The sequence below is a fragment of the Lolium perenne genome, chromosome 3 (genome assembly GCF_019359855.2).
Source record: "Lolium perenne isolate Kyuss_39 chromosome 3, Kyuss_2.0, whole genome shotgun sequence".
NCBI lineage: Eukaryota > Viridiplantae > Streptophyta > Magnoliopsida > Poales > Poaceae > Lolium > Lolium perenne.
The window spans coordinates 268384282-268401326 of NC_067246.2; the positions used below are offsets into that span (position 1 = coordinate 268384282).

General features: G+C 44.1%; 1 protein-coding gene across 1 annotated transcript; it reads left to right on the forward strand.

The window, feature by feature from the left end:
* The first annotated feature begins 7063 nt into the window (after window positions 1-7063).
* Window positions 7064-7820, forward strand: LOC139837658 (uncharacterized). The gene is made up of 2 exons (XM_071826988.1): window positions 7064-7522; window positions 7627-7820. The coding sequence occupies exons 1-2, from the start codon at window positions 7093-7095 to the stop codon at window positions 7638-7640; spliced, it is 444 nt and encodes a 147-aa protein (XP_071683089.1). The 5' UTR covers window positions 7064-7092; the 3' UTR covers window positions 7641-7820.
* The last annotated feature ends 9225 nt before the right edge of the window (window positions 7821-17045 follow it).

Here is a 17045-nt window from a genome sequence, read left to right on the forward strand (position 1 = left end):
CATCTAGTTGATGGTGGTTTATCTATCCTTCAATATGCCGACGATACAATTCTATTTATGGATCACGATCTCGAAAAAGCTCAAAATCTGAAATTAATTCTGGCGGCTTTTGAGCAGTTGTCGGGATTAAAAATCAATTTCCATAAAAGTGAGTTGTTCTGTTTCGGTGATGCCCAAGATGATACGGCTCTGTATACAGAGTTGTTTGGTTGTGGGAAAGACCAATTTCCTATTCGCTATTTGGGTATTCCGATTCATTATCGGAGACTTACAATCGCTGAATGGAAAATAGTGGAAGAAAGATTACAAAAACGCCTTAGCAGTTGGAGGGGTAAATTGTTGTCCCTAGGGGGAAGATTGGTACTCATTAATTCGGTACTAACAAATATGGTACTATATATGTTATCATTCTTCCTACTACCGAAAGGAATTCTGCATAAACTCGATTATTATCGATCCAGATTCTTTTGGCAAGGGGACAACGAGAAAAAGAAATATCGACTGGTTAAATGGACTATAGTTTGTAGTCCCAAAGATCAAGATGGGCTTGGAGTTCATGACCTGGAGGTCAAGAATTCAGCTCTGCTAGGTAAATGACTGTTTAAGCTCCTTACCGAGGATGGGATTTGGCAAAGTATTCTTCAGAGAAAATATATCGGCTCGAAGACGTTATCCCAAGTGGTTTGGAAACATGGGGATTCACACTTCTGGGCTGGTCTCATGGCGACAAAAATTGTCTTTTTTCGCCATGGTACTTTCTCCATCAAGAATGGAGCTCAGATACAGTTCTGGGAAGATGTTTGGTTAGAATATGCACCCTTAAGTGAACAGTATCCTGCTTTCTGTAATGGCTGCCTCACCTCCAAATGTGATACCATTGCCACAGTAATGGCTGCCTCACCTCCGAATGTGACGTTCAGACAAGTTTTGCTTGGACAAAGGCTAGTGGCATGGAATACACTAATTCACTGGCTGGGATATATTCAACTATCACCTGAACCAAACGAATTTAGATGGAATCTTCATGTAGATAAGACTTTTTCGGTAAAATCATTATACAATGCGTTCCTTCATTCTGATATACCAGTTGATAATAATAAGAAAATTTGGAAGATGAAGGTTCCATTAATTTTTTTTTTGGATGGTATCTTCGTCGAGGAGTTATTCTCACCAAAGGCAATCTTGTTAAGCAGAATTGGCACGGAAGTACACGATATTCTTCCAGTGCCAATTTGCGAGATCTATATGGTCAGTCATCCAAGTAGCGTCTAGCCTGTATCCTCCGACTAGTGTGGCTAATGTCTTTGTCAATCGGCTTCATGGTATCGATTCAAGGTTTAAGTTGCTTCTTAGGGTGGGGGCGCTAGCAGTTATCTGCGTGCTTTGGCTATGTAGAAATGACAAGATTTTTAACGAAAAATGGTTCTTTGTTGCATGTCATCTTTTTTCCGAAAATGGGCACTTTATTACTTGCGCAATAGACCCGGCCTCTGCATAACTAAGATGCACACATCTGCTCACAAATTCGTTACAAAACCACAAGGTGTTCAAAGAAAAAAAGTGCGAAAGCAAGACAAAGTCTAGCTAGGAGGATCCAGCCGAAGGTCACGCTGCCACCCATGTTGGGAGAAAATATCCCTCGCCGTATCCTCCAACCATGAAGACACCTCCGTAAATAGGTCCCGGTGCTCCACGCGCTGCAACAGTATCCATGAACGAAGCAAAGCTGTGCACCGGTATATGACTGATACGTCTCCAACGTATCTATAATTTCTGATGTTCCATGCTTGTTTTATGACAATACCTACATGTTTTGTTCACACTTTATAATGATTTTATGCGTTTTCCGGAACTAACCTATTGACGAGATGCTGAAATGCCAGTTCCTGTTTTCTGCTATTTTTGGTTTCAGAAATCCTAGTAAGGAAATATTCTCGGAATTGGACGAAATCAACGCCCAACATCTTATAATTCCACGAAGCTTCCAGAACACCCGAGAGCCACCAGAGGAGGGCCCTGTGGGCCCCACACACCAGCCTGGCGCGGCCCAGGGGGGCGCGCCCCCCTAGTGTGTCACCGCCTCGTCAGCCCTCCGACTCCGCCTCTTCGCCTATTTAAAGGTTCCTGACCTAAATCTTCGATACGGAAAAGCCACGGTACGAGAAACCTTCCAGAGCCACCGCCATCGCGAAGCCAAGATCTGGGGGACAGGAGTCTCTGTTCCGGCATGCCACCGGGACGGGGAAGTGCCCCCGGAAGGCATCTCCATCGACACCACCGCCATCTTCATCACCGCTGCTGTCTCCCATGAGGAGGGAGTAGTTCTCCATCGAGGCTAAGGGCTGTACCGGTAGCTATGTGGTTAATCTCTCTCTCCATGTACTTCAATACAATGATCTCATGAGCTGCCTTACATGATTGAGATCCATATGATGATGCTTGTAATCTAGATGTCATTATGCTATTCAAGTGGATTTTACTTATGTGATCTCCGGAGACTCCTTGTCCCACGTGTGTAAAGGTGACAGTGTGTGGACCGTGTGGGTCTCTTAGGCTATATTTCACAGAATACTTATTCACTGTTATGAATAGCATAGTGAAGTGCTTATTTATATCCCTTTATGATTGCAATGTGCTTTGTATCACTATTAATCTATGTGCTACTCTAGGGATGTTATTGAAGTACTCTATTCCGCCTCCATGATGTAATGGTGACAGTGTGTGCATCATGTAGTACTTGGCGTAGTTTATGATTGTGATCTCTTGTAGATTATGAAGTTAACTATTACTATGATAGTATTGATGTGATCTATTCCTCCTTTCATAGTATGATGGTGACAGTGTGCATGCTATGTTAGTACTTGGTATAATTGCGTTGGTCTATCATGCACTCTAAGGTTATTTAAATATGAATATCGAATATTGTGGAGCTTGTTAACTCCGGCATTGAGGTGCTCTTGTGGCCCTACACAATTAGTGGTGTTCATCATCCAACAAGAGAGTGTAGAGTATAGCATTTATCTATTTATTCTGTTATGTGATCAATGTTGAGAGTGTCCATTAGTGAAAGTATAATCCCTAGGCCTTGTTCCCAAATACTGCAATCATCGCTTGTTTACTATTTTACTGCATCTGTACTGCCTGCAATATTCCCACCATCAACCACATGCCAGTTGTAGCATCAAGCTATTTTCTGGTGCCGTTACTACTGCTCATATATATTCATACCACCTGTATTTTACTATCTCTTCGCCGAACTAGTGCACCTATACATCTGACAAGTGTATTAGGTGTGTTGGGGACACAAGAGACTTCTTGCTTTGTGGTTGCAGGGTTGCTTGAGAGGGATATCTTTGACCTCTTCCTCCCTGAGTTCGATAAACCTTGGGTGATCCACTTAAGGGAAAACTTGCTGCTGTTCTACAAACCTCTGGTCTTGGAGGCCCAACACTGTCTACAAGAAAAGAAGTGTGAGTAGACATCAAGCTATTTTCTGGCGCCGTTGCCGGGGAATGAAGGAAAGCTACACCATTTCCTCCCTCGTCAACCACGCGCCAGTCCTGGACAGCATCAAGTATTTTCTGGCGCCGTTGCCGGGGAGGAAAGGTAAAAGGCATTCACACTCCGGATCTCGGCTACTAAGCTATTTTCTGGCGCCGTTGCCGGGGAATGAAGGAAAGCTACACCATTTCCTCCCTCGTCAACCACGCGCCAGTCCTAGGCGTTATATGATTCATCGCTTCAATATTTATCTCGCCTAGTTTTTGTTGGAGATATGCCCAAGAGGCAATAATAAAGTGGTTATTATAATATCTTTGTGTTTATGATAAATGTTTGCATACCATGCTATAATTGTATTAACCGAAACATTGATACATGTGTGTTATGTAAACAACAAGGAGTCCCTAGTAAGCCTCTTGTATAACTAGCTTGTTGATTAATGGATGATCATGGTTTCGTGATCATGAACATTGGATGTTATTAATAACAAGGTTATGTCATTAGTTGAATGATATAATGGACACACACCCAAATAAGCGTAGCATAAGATCAAGTCATTAAGTTCAATTTGCTATAAGCTTTCGATACATAGTTGTCTTAGTCCTTCGACCATGAGATCATGTAAAACACTTACACCGGAAGGGTACTTTGATTACATCAAACGCCATTGCGTAAATGGGTGGTTATAAAGATGGGATTAAGTATTTGGAAAGTGTGAGTTGAGGCATATGGATCAATAGTGGGATTTGTCCATCCTAATGACGGATAGATATACTCTGGGCCCTCTCGGTGGAGTGTCGTCTGATTAGCTTGCAAGCATATGATTTGATCATAAGAGATGACATACTGCGGTACGAGTAAAGAGTACTTGTCAGTAACGAGGTTGAACAAGGTATGGAGATACCAATGATCAAACCTCGGATAAGTAAAGTATCGTGTGACAAAGGGAATTGACATCGTATGTAAATGGTTCAATCGATCACTAAGTCATCGTTGAATATGTGGGAGCCAGTATGGATCTCCAGATCCCAATATTGGTTATTGCTCGGAGAGGAGTCTCGACCATGTCTGCATAGTTTGCGAACCGTAGGGTGACGCGCTTAAGGTTCGATGTCGCATAAGTAGATTTGAATATGGTATGGAGACAAAGTTTGTTCAGAGTCTTGTATGTGATCCAGGATGTCACGAGGAGGTCCGGAATAGTCCGGAGAATAAGATTCATATAAGGGAAGTTGATTTCTGGGTTTCGGAAATGTTCGGGATTTTTCCGGTGGTTGACTGGAAGGTTCTAGAAGGTTCCGGAGGGGTCCTCCATGGGGCCCACGACCTAGGAGGCCTAGCATGGGCCGAGGGGATGCTCCCTGGCCTAATGGGCCAGGGGCACATGGCCCCCAAGGCCCAGGCCGGCCAACCCCCTAGGGTTTCCTAGGGGGGGATCAACTTGGGGGAGGGGAAAGCCCTCTCCCCCCTCTTGGCCGCCGCCCCCCCAACCCTAGATGGGAAGGGGGGCCACCTTGGCCGGCTGGCCCCCTATATAAAGAGGGGAGGGGGTGGCCGGCCACACCCCCCAACCATTGCCTCCTCCTCTGGCCGCCTCTCCCTCCACCATACGCTGCTCCGGCTTAGGCGAAGCCCTGCAGTTTTTTCTTCCTCCACTACCACCACCACGCCGTCGTGCTGCTGGAATTTGGAGGAGATCTACCACACCTCCGCTGCCCGCTGGAACGGGAGAGGAAGGAGCTTCATCGACACCGTACGCGCGACCGAGTACGGAAGTGCTGCCGGATTGCAGCACCGGGGACGATCGTCTACACCAACAACGAGATTAATCTCGTAGGCTTTGGAATCTTCGAGGGTTAGTCTCATCTCCATCTCGTTGCTTAGATCTTGTAGATTAGATCTTGGGTGTTCCATAGATTAGATCTTGGATTTATTCGTCTTGCGGTAGGAAATTTTTTGTTTTTTATGCTACGAACCCCATCAGTGGTATCAGAGCCATGTCTATGCATAGATCTGTTGCACGAGTAGAACACAATGGTTTTGTGGGCGGTGATGCTCTTGTTGCTTTAGTTTGTGTACTTTGCTTCTTGCGGGATGGTGGGATGAAGCGACCCGGGCTAACCTTACATGACCGCGTCTCATGAGACTTGCTCCACGCTTGACATGCAACTTGTATTGCATAAGTGGCTTTGCGGGTGTCTGTCTCTCCCACCATAGTGAAGATTGTAACTTACACTTCTATTATCAACACTAGTATCACCGTTGTGGTTCATGTTCGTAGGTAGATTGGATCTTACTCGAAAACCCTAAACCACGTAAAATATGCAAACAAAATTAGAGGCGTCTAACTTGTTTTTGCAGGGTTTGGTGATGTGATATGGCCATGATGTGATGATGATTATATTTGATGTATGAGATGTTCATTATTGTATTATGGCAACCGGCAGGAGCCTAATGGTTGTCTTTAATTTTGTTAAAGACCTGCGTGTCTATTCATCATGTAATAGCTTTATTTCAAGTAGTTGTTATAGTAGCTATAAGTGATGGACAACCATGAAGCGGCGCCACTGACCTTGACGCCATGCTGGTGATGATGGAGATCATGTCCGTGCTTTGGAGATGGAGATCAAAAGCACAAAGACGAAAGGCCATATCATATCACACATTATGAATTGCATGTGATGTTAATCCTTTTATGCATCTTATTTTGCTTAGATCGCGACGGTAGCATTATAAGATGATCCCTCTCACTAAATATCAAGATAATAAAGTGTTCATCCTTAGTATGCACCGTTGCTAAGACTTGTCGTTTCGAAGCATCTCGTGATGATCGGGTGTGATAGACGCTACATGTGCATACAACGGGTACAAGCCAGATTTGCACACGCGGATACCAAGGTTGCCTTGACGAGCCTAGCATGTACAGACATGGTCTCGGAACACGGGATACCGAAAGGTAGAGCATGAGTCATATGAATGATATGATGAACACTTTGAGTGTTCGCCTTTGAAGCTACATCTTTTCTCGTGAAGATCGGACTTGGTGTAGTGGATTTGGTTCGTGTAATCACTAAAACAATGCGAGGGATGTTGTTTTAAGTGGGAGTTCACCTAGTTAATTTCAGAATTAAAATTGAACTCAATTTATCATAAACTTAGTCTAAACTCTTTGCAAATATGTTGTAGATCATGGCGCCCCCTCCATCAATTTTAACCAGTTCCTAGAGAAAGAAAAGCTTAAGAGCAATGGTAGCAACTTCACTGACTGGTTCCGTCATGTGAGGATTTTCCTCACTGGTGGAAGCCTGCAATTTGTGCTCGATGCACCGCTAGGTTCCCCACCACCTCCTGCAGTGTCCGAGGACATAAAGAATGTTTATGAGACTCGGGCAACTCGGTACTCCGAAGTTCAGTGTGCCATCTTGTGCAGCTTAGAGGCAGAGCTCCAAAAGCGTTTTGAGCACCACGACCCCTGTGAGATGATGCGTGAGCTCAAACTTATCTTTGAGACTCATGCGGCCGTGGAGAGCTATGAGGCCTCGGCGCTTCTTTACCTGCATGATGGAAGAAGGCAGCTCCGTTAGTGAGCACATGCTCGTCATGTCCGGGCATGCGAAGAAGCTCAATGACTTGGGGATGATGATCCCTAACCAGCTGGGTATTCATCGTGTCCTTCAATCACTGCCACCAAGTTACAAGAACTTCGTGATGAACTACAACATGCAGAACATGAATAAAGATTTACCTGAAATCTTTTCCATGCTGAAATCTGCTGAAGTAGAGATTAAGAAGGAGAACCAAGTGTTGATGGTCAACAAGACCACCAGTTTCAAAAAGCAAGGCAAGCCTAACAAGGGTAACTTCAAGAAGGGCGGCAAGAAAGTTGCACCGCATCCTGAGAAGCCTAAGGCTGGTCCTAAACCTGAGACTGTGTGCTATTACTGCCAGGGGAAGGGGCACTGGAAGCGCAATTGCCCCAAATACTTGGCCGATCTGAAGAGCGGCCACGTCAAAAAGAAAGGTATATTTGATATACATGTTATTGATGTCTATCTTACTGGTTCTCGTAGTAGTGCCTGGGTATTTGATACTGGTTCGGTTGCTCACATTTGTAACTCGAAACAGGAACTGCGGAATAGACGAAGCCTGGCAAGAGACGAGGTGACGATGCGCGTTGGAAATGGATCCAAAGTCGATGTGATCGCTGTCGGCACGCTCCCTCTACATCTACCTTCGGGATTAGTTTTAAACCTTAATAATTGTTATTTGGTACCTGCGTTGAGCATGAACATTATATCTGGATCTTGTTTAATGCAAGACGGTTATTCATTTAAGTCTGAGAATAATGGTTGTTCGATTTATATGAGTAATGTCTTTTATGGCCATGCACCTGAGATGAATGTTTTATTCTTGTTAAATCTCGATAGTAGTGATACACATGTTCATAACATTAATGCTAAGCGAATGAAATTGAATGATAATTCTACTTATATGTGGCACTGTCGTCTTGGTCATATTGGAGTGAAGCGCATGAAGAAACTCCATTCCGATGGACTTCTTGAGTCACTTGACTTTGAGTCACTTGACAGATGCGAAGCATGTCTAATGGGAAAAATGACTAAGACTCCATTTTCTGGTACAATGGAGCGAGCTACAGACTTATTGGAAATCATACATACCGATGTGTGCGGACCAATGAGTGTAGCATCGCGCGGTGGTTATCGTTATGTTCTAACCTTCACGGATGATCTGAGTAGATATGGATATATTTACTTTATGAAACATAAGTCCGAGACTTTTGAGAAGTTCAAGGAATTCCAAAGTGAAGTAGAAAATCAACGTAACAAGAAGATTAAGTTTCTGCGTTCTGATCGCGGAGGCGAATATCTGAGTTATGAGTTTGGCATGCATTTAAAGAAATGCGGAATACTTTCACAGTTGACACCGCCGGGAACACCACAGCGTAATGGTGTGTCCGAACGTCGTAATCGACTTCTGTTAGATATGGTTCGGTCTATGATGTCTCTTACCGATTTGCCGTTATCGTTTTGGGGTTATGCATTAGAGACAGCCGCATTCACTTTAAATAGGGCACCATCTAAATCCGTTGAAACGACACCGTATGAACTATGGTTTGGAAAGAAACCTAAGCTGTCGTTCCTTAAAGTTTGGGGTTGCGAAGCTTATGTAAAGAAGTTACAGCCTGACAAGCTAGAACCCAAAGCGGAGAAATGCGTCTTCATAGGATACCCTAAAGAAACAATTGGGTACACTTTCTATCACAGATCCGAAGGCAAAATCTTTGTTGCCAAGAACGGATCCTTTCTTGAGAAGGAGTTTCTCACTAAAGAAGTGACTGGAAGGAAAGTAGAACTCGACGAGGTTAATAAACCTTCTCTCATAGATCAGAGTAGCGCAGTGCCAGAAGAAATTCCTGCACAGCCTGCACCGATAGGAGAGGAAGCGAATGATGATGATCATGAAACTTCGAACGAGGAAGCTACTGAACCTCGCAGATCGACGAGGGAACGTACCACTCCTGATTGGTATGATCCCTGTCTGAATGTCATGATTGTGGACAACAATGATGAGGACCCTGCGACGTATGAAGAAGCAATGATGAGCCCAGATTCCAACAAATGGCAAGAAGCCATGAAATCCGAAATGGGATCCATGTATGATAACAAAGTATGGACTTTGGTAGACTTACCTGATAGCCGCAAGGCTGTCAAGAATAAATGGATCTTTAAGAGAAAAACAGATGCTGATTGTAATATTACTGTCTATAAAGCTCGACTTGTCGCAAAGAGTTTCCGACAAATTCAAGGAGTTGACTACGATGAGACTTTCTCACCTGTAGCGAAGCTAAAGTCTGTGAGGATTTTGTTAGCAATAGCTGCATTTTTCGATTATGAAATCTGGCAGATGGATGTCAAAACGGCGTTCCTTAATGGTGATATTGAGGAAGAGTTGTATATGGTACAACCCAAAGGTTTTGTCGATCCTGAAAATGCTGACAAGGTATGCAAACTTCAGCGTTCCATTTATGGACTGAAGCAAGCATCCCGGAGTTGGAATCTACGCTTTGATAGAGTGATCAAAGACTTCGGTTTTATACGGACTCATGGTGAGGCCTGTATTTACAAGAAAGTGAGTGGGAGCTCTGTAGCGTTCCTGATATTATATGTAGATGACATATTATTGATTGGGAATGATATAGAACTATTAAGCAGTGTTAAGGGTTATTTGAATAAATGTTTTTCAATGAAAGACCTTGGTGAAGCAGCATACATTTTAGGCATCAAGATTTATAGAGATAGATCAAGACGCCTAATAGGCCTTTCACAGAGTACATACTTGGACAAGATTCTAAAGAAGTTTAGAATGGATGAAAGCAAGAAAGGGTTCTTGCCTATGTTGCTGTGTAAGGTCTTGAGTAAGACTCAAGGTCCAGCTACGAGAAGAAAGAGAGAGGATGAGCAAGATCCCCTATGCTTCGGCAGTAGGCTCTCTCATGTATGCCATGCCGTGTACTAGACCGGATATCGCACATGTCGTTAGTTTGACCAGCAGATATCAAAGTGATCCAGGAATGGAACACTGGACAGCGGTCAAGAATATCCTGAAGTACTTGAAAAGGACTAAGGATATGTTTCTTTGTTATGGCGGTGACCAAGAGCTCGTTGTAACTAGTTACACCGATGCAAGTTGGAACACCGATCCTGATGACTCTAAGTCTCAGTCTGGGTACGTGTTTATATTGAATGGTGCGGCAGTAAGCTGGAGCAGTTCCAAGCAGTGCACGGTGGCGAAATCTTCAACAAAATCTGAATATATAGCGGCTTCAGAGAGGCTTCATCGGAAGCGGTATGGATGAAGAGGTTCATTGTTGAGCTTGGTGTGGTTCCTAGTGCATTGGACCCGTTAGTCATTTATTGTGACAACACGGGTGCCATCGCCAATGCAAAGGAACCAAGGTCACACAAGAAGCTGAAGCATATAAGGCTGCGTTTTCATTCGATTCGCGAGTACATCGAAGATGGTGAAGTAGAGATTTGCAAAGTACACACAGATCTGAATGTTGCAGATCCGTTGACTAAAGCTCTCCCTAGGGCAAAGCATGACCAACACCAGAATGCTATGGGTGTTAGGTACCTTACAATGTAATCTAGATTATTGACTCTAGTGCAAGTGGGAGACTGTTGGAGATATGCCCAAGAGGCAATAATAAAGTGGTTATTATAATATCTTTGTGTTTATGATAAATGTTTGCATACCATGCTATAATTGTATTAACCGAAACATTGATACATGTGTGTTATGTAAACAACAAGGAGTCCCTAGTAAGCCTCTTGTATAACTAGCTTGTTGATTAATGGATGATCATGGTTTCGTGATCATGAACATTGGATGTTATTAATAACAAGGTTATGTCATTAGTTGAATGATATAATGGACACACACCAAAATAAGCGTAGCATAAGATCAAGTCATTAAGTTCAATTTGCTATAAGCTTTCGATACATAGTTGTCTTAGTCCTTCGACCATGAGATCATGTAAATCACTTACACCGGAAGGGTACTTTGATTACATCAAACGCCATTGCGTAAATGGGTGGTTATAAAGATGGGATTAAGTATTTGGAAAGTGTGAGTTGAGGCATATGGACCAATAGTGGGATTTGTCCATCCTAATGACGGATAGATATACTCTGGGCCCTCTCGGTGGAGTGTCGTCTGATTAGCTTGCAAGCATATGATTTGATCATAAGAGATGACATACTGCGGTACGAGTAAAGAGTACTTGTCAGTAACGAGGTTGAACAAGGTATGGAGATACCAATGATCAAACCTCGGATAAGTAAAGTATCGTGTGACAAAGGGAATTGACATCGTATGTAAATGGTTCAATCGATCACTAAGTCATCGTTAAATATGTGGGAGCCATTATGGATCTCCAGATCCCAATATTGGTTATTGCTCGGAGAGGAGTCTCGACCATGTCTGCATAGTTTGCGAACCGTAGGGTGACGCGCTTAAGGTTCGATGTCGCATAAGTAGATTTGAATATGGTATGGAGATGAAGTTTGTTCGGAGTCTCGGATGTGATCCAGGATGTCACGAGGAGGTCCGGAATAGTCCGGAGAATAAGATTCATATAAGGGAAGTTGATTTCTGGGTTTCGGAAATGTTCGGGATTTTCCGGTGGTTGACTGGAAGGTTCTAGAAGGTTCCGGAGGGGTCCTCCATGGGGCCCACGACCTAGGAGGCCTAGCATGGGCCGAGGGGATGCTCCCTGGCCTAATGGGCCAGGGGCACATGGCCCCCAAGGCCCAGGCCGGCCAACCCCCTAGGGTTTCCTGGGGGGGATCAACTTGGGGGAGGGGAAAGCCCTCTCCCCCCTCTTGGCCGCTGCCCCCCCCAACCCTAGATGGGAAGGGGGGCCACCTTGGCCGGCTGGCCCCCTATATAAAGAGGGGAGGGGGTGGCCGGCCACACCCCCCAACCATTGCCTCCTCCTCTGGCCGCCTCTCCCTCCACCATACGCTGCTCCGGCTTAGGCGAAGCCCTGCAGTTTTTTCTTCCTCCACTACCACCACCACGCCGTCGTGCTGCTGGAATTTGGAGGAGATCTACCACACCTCCGCTGCCCGCTGGAACGGGAGAGGAAGGAGCTTCATCGACACCGTACGCGCGACCGAGTACGGAAGTGCTACCGGATTGCAGCACCGGGGACGATCGTCTACACCAACAACGAGATTAATCTCGTAGGCTTTGGAATCTTCGAGGGTTAGTCTCATCTCCATCTCGTTGCTTAGATCTTGTAGATTAGATCTTGGGTGTTCCATAGATTAGATCTTGGATTTATTCGTCTTGCGGTAGGAAAATTTTTGTTTTCTATGCTACGAACCCCATCAGTTTTTCCCATCTTCTTGACTTGAGACACTTAAACGGCTGTGTGCATCCTGGTTATGTAGAGGCTGGATGTAATTGCTTTCTTTAAAGTAATAAAGTATCCTTTATCGAAAAAAAGAATTAAAATGGCAAGTTCCTCTTTACCAACAAAAAGAACCAATTAGAATAGCCAAACATATTATATTTGTCGAGAAATGCAGGTCATGGTAAATCTGTGAATTTGGTTTGATTTGTTATTCTTATACTACAGAAATAAACATTTCAGTACAACATTATTCCATTGCCCCTATTTCAAAGCCTATATTTTAAGGGGAAAATGAAAATAAGAAGGTATATGGTGTTTTCTTTCAAGAATGAAGAATTCATGAGATTTTGGACCAAATAGAGCAATATCTTTCTTTAGATGTAGAATAAATATCTTTGTTCCCATGTATTTATGTGCAAAATCTACGATACTATTATGGTACGAGAAAAGCCGTAACCTTATAAGTATTAGCATGATAATTATTTCAGTGTTCTAAAAAATGGAAAAAATGAAGATTATTTGAATTCGGCATGGGGTGTCTTTTTTCTCCCTCGACAGCCTTGGTGTTTCTCATGGGCTTCCATTATTGGATGGAACATGTCACACTAGGCACCCAGGTACCTTTTTTTTTTGAGCTTATGCACTCAGGTACCTTGAAGCCTCCACTAAAGAAAAGTTACCTTCCAGCCCAATTAAAGACCCAAGAAACAGAGTAACACCACAGCCCATGTAGAGAACCAGCCCATGCAGGAAAGAATGGAAGGAAAAAAGAAACTATACTAGCTAAATGCCCGTGCGTTGCCACGGAATATCACCACTTTGCGAATTTTTAAATCCTCTTATTTATCGTCCATCCTTTCTCCCACTCTTAATTTTCTTCCTATCGCTCCTAAATATTATTCCACTTTGTTTCCGTAAGCACATAATCTGAAAGTTTGTTATGCATGTGATGCTCAAATAAGTGAAACATCAATGGTAGTAAAATAGATATATTTTTAATTAAATTTGGCTTGTATTAGGTAAAGAGAGTTAATTTAACATATCCCACGGAAAATTTCATTATTTAGCATATATATGCAAACATTGTCCAGGAAAATTACACCAAAAAGATTATCACCTATTTATATATGTAATTCTCTCTACACCACTGATAAACCCATCACCCCCTCTGTATTCGTCAATAGTATGCACCAGTAGCACCAAAAAAGCTCGCCACCACCTGACCACCAAATTTTCGATATCTCTGAACTTTTCTCTCGATGAACATATTTTTTTAGATGTTAGGGCATCTCCAACGGGGCGATGCAAACGGTCTCCGTGCGGGCCAAAAATGCATCTGGAACACGCTTCAGCAGGGCGACGCATAGTGACCGGTCCATCCGCAGCGATGCAAACCCGGCGCATATTTGCGCCTGGGGTGCGTCGCGACGGACGCCCCAAGTGACCGCTCGCTTTTCCACCGGGCCCGCCTCAGCGAGCCTATAGCGAGGGCATCGCTTTCGGCCTTCTGTGGTCAGTGCTTCCGCGTCTGCGCCGCAGCCTTCGCCATCAATGTCGCGGCTGCCTCTTCAATGGCATCGTTTCCCATGCGCAGCCGGCCTTAAAAGTCGACCGGCATCATTCCTGGCATCGCTCACACCACGAACACCTCCACTCCCACCACCGCCGCGCGCCACCGCAGCACCATGGGTAAGAAGAAGAACGACTTCGAGGCGTCCGGCAGCGGCACCAAGAAGGCGGAGTTGGCTGGGCTGCTCAACCTCATCCGTTGGAGTGGGATGCTCCACCTCCACCACCACCACCGGCCTGGGCTGCTCCACCTCCACCACCGCCGGCGGCACCGGCGTATGTTCCGCCGCTTCCCAACTGGCAGTGGGCGGTACCGGAGCTCGTCGTGACTGACATCGACGACGAGAACCAGTAGGCGCAGGCTTTCTTAGGGTTTCTATTTTCCTTTCTTTTACTATGTAAATTATGTTTTTATGTTATAAAAAATGCAAAATCAAAAAAATGTGTCGTGCCGTTGGAGCCACCCCCGACGCAAACGGACGCGCGATCGATTTCGACCATTTAGACCGACGAAAACGGATGTGCCCGGATATTTTAGGTGTCCGAAATGCGCCGCCCCGTTGAAGATGTCTTTATGTTTCAGGACTGTAGACAAATTTCTCGAAGAATGTGACAGTGCTGAGATCGTTCTTCATATTCTTGTTTCCAAAATGTGTGCTCGATTTGACAAAATCTTCAATATAACCTATGTTTGGTCATTTATGAGTCCCTCATGTGAACCAAAGCTAATACGAACACACAGGCTATAACCTATGTTTGCATATCCCGTATGCATGCTGAAGTGTGCACAAAAGCATTCATTCTTGGCAGGAGCGATATTGATGCAGATTGATGTGAATTCTCCATTGATGACTGATGACAACATTGCGTGCCTGCCAGGCGCACGCTAGACCAGTCAGGCATTGTTCAAAAAAAAAAAAAAGAGACCAGTCAGGCATAGTTTGGGGAGCTGCTCGTGAACACTCCACTTCAATCACTGCATTGGCTTGTACCGGCTATGCCACGAGAAGAAAAATCGCTGAGTCGTTGCTCTGTTGCCAAGTAAAAATAAAATGTCAAAATTATTTGGAGATGGGAGGTATCGATCCCCCTGCCTCTTGCAAGCATAACCAAGCGCTCTACCATTTGAGCTACATCCCCATTCACATGGATGGCATTAATCGAGCGAATTAATATTAAATATTCGTCATTTGGAATGCATGCAAAATTAGTGGCTCGATCGGACGAATGCAGTGCCGAACCCGCGTGAAGGCAGCAGCATCGCTCCCTCAGAGAGGCTCATCATCAATTGATCCATGAGATTATGAGATCAGAGTATCAGACTTGTGAATTGTGATAGTGGCGGCCCTAGACGTACTATAGCATGGCATCGGGGTATGCATGATTATATATATGTTAGCTAAAAAACATTTAGCAGGTATTGCTGTCGATGTGTCCACAACGCCATTATGGTTATAGCAGTTGATAAATCATAAATATAGGCTCTGTATTTCATTCATATAGCTGTGTATACAAGCGGTTATACAAGGCGTGGATACGAGCTTGACTGCTGCTCCAGCAGACGCACGCGCGCAGCTCAGCAGAAGAGGTACCCAACGGCGGCGGCAACGAGCGTGCCGATGGCGAAGGCCGGGGTGGTCGCGGCGGCGCTTTGGGCTGGGGCGGGAGCTGGCGCGTCGGCAGCCGTGGCAACATCGATCAGGGTCGAGGCCACGACGGTGGCGGCGCAAGCCGCGGCAAGGATCCTGAGCTTGAGGGTAGCGGCCATTTCTTCTCGCTAGCTTCTCGGTGGATGCTTGAGAATTCTCTGAAGACGTGTGAGCAAAGAACAGGAAGCTAGCGAGATGGGAGCTTTGGGGTGAGAATGAAGAGCGGGGCACGTCGGGTATATATAGCTGCGATCGGAAGAGTTTGGTACTTTGGTCTGATTTATTTAGGAAGAGCCATTGGCTGGAGCTGCAGCTTTCTCTGTCTTTCACAGGCTGTTTTTAGGCCTTGCTGTGATCACCAAATGGCTGATCGATGGTTGAGAATGATTAGTTGGTTTGTTGTTTATTAGGATAGGTTATTTTGTCGTGGTGGGCACTACCATGTGCAACAGCCAACTGGTGAGTTGTCGGGTTGAGAATGATTAGATCTCGAGACTGAGAAAAAACTATAGTACAATGGTCTCTCTGCATATCTTTTGGCGTTTCACTTGTTCATAACTTCATATAAATTATAATAAAACCTAAATTTCGCAATTACCTCAGAACTAAAAGGGTTCATTATCTCCATGCAAAAAAAATGGATACCAGGATATGACCATAGGACCCTACCCGTGTTGCTATTGTGATATTTTGATACACTGCAATAGACACTTTTTTAAGTAAGAGATTCATGTGTAGTGTTACTGAAATAGCGCAGTGGCGTGTGTAGTGTTACTGAAATGTCACAGCCTAGGTACATTATTATTATAAATATTTCTAAATTTAGTTTGTTTGTAATTGAACATCTTAACTTATTATTTTACACTTACACATAGTAGTCAGGGGGATATATGGTGTTGGATGTTATGATGATCGCATCTTCCTCTGTGTCTACATCTTTTTTTCAAAAACTTGAGATAAAGGCGACACCGAGGAACTATCTCTCATGGTGATTCTCAAAAACGGTGTTGGAAAGATAATGTTAATTCATTCCACCATTTGTGGCAAAGACAATGACTTAAGCAAGAAATTTCTTTTACAAGTTAGAAACATAGACTTATTTAAGTGAGATATAATGTTTTCGACTTGATAGTGTGTTGGATACACTGTAAAACAAATGTGTAAACATGAAATTGTTCCATGTTACGAATAAAATTTGTGTTGGTGATACAGTTCTTATGATGTGAACATGTAATTATCTATGAAGAATTTTAAAAAAAAACTCACTGCAACGGATGTAAACCAAAAAACGGCTACCAATGCGCTAGCCAAGTTTTCTAAAAGTTTGAACTGTTGGAAAGGGCTAGGCTATATATTTTACATACTCCTTCACATCAAGACGTAAT

Coding starts and splice junctions, on each gene's coding strand:
- LOC139837658 (XM_071826988.1), top strand. CDS start 7,093: ATGCTCGTCATGTCCGGGCATGCGAAGAAGCTCAATGACTTGGGGATG.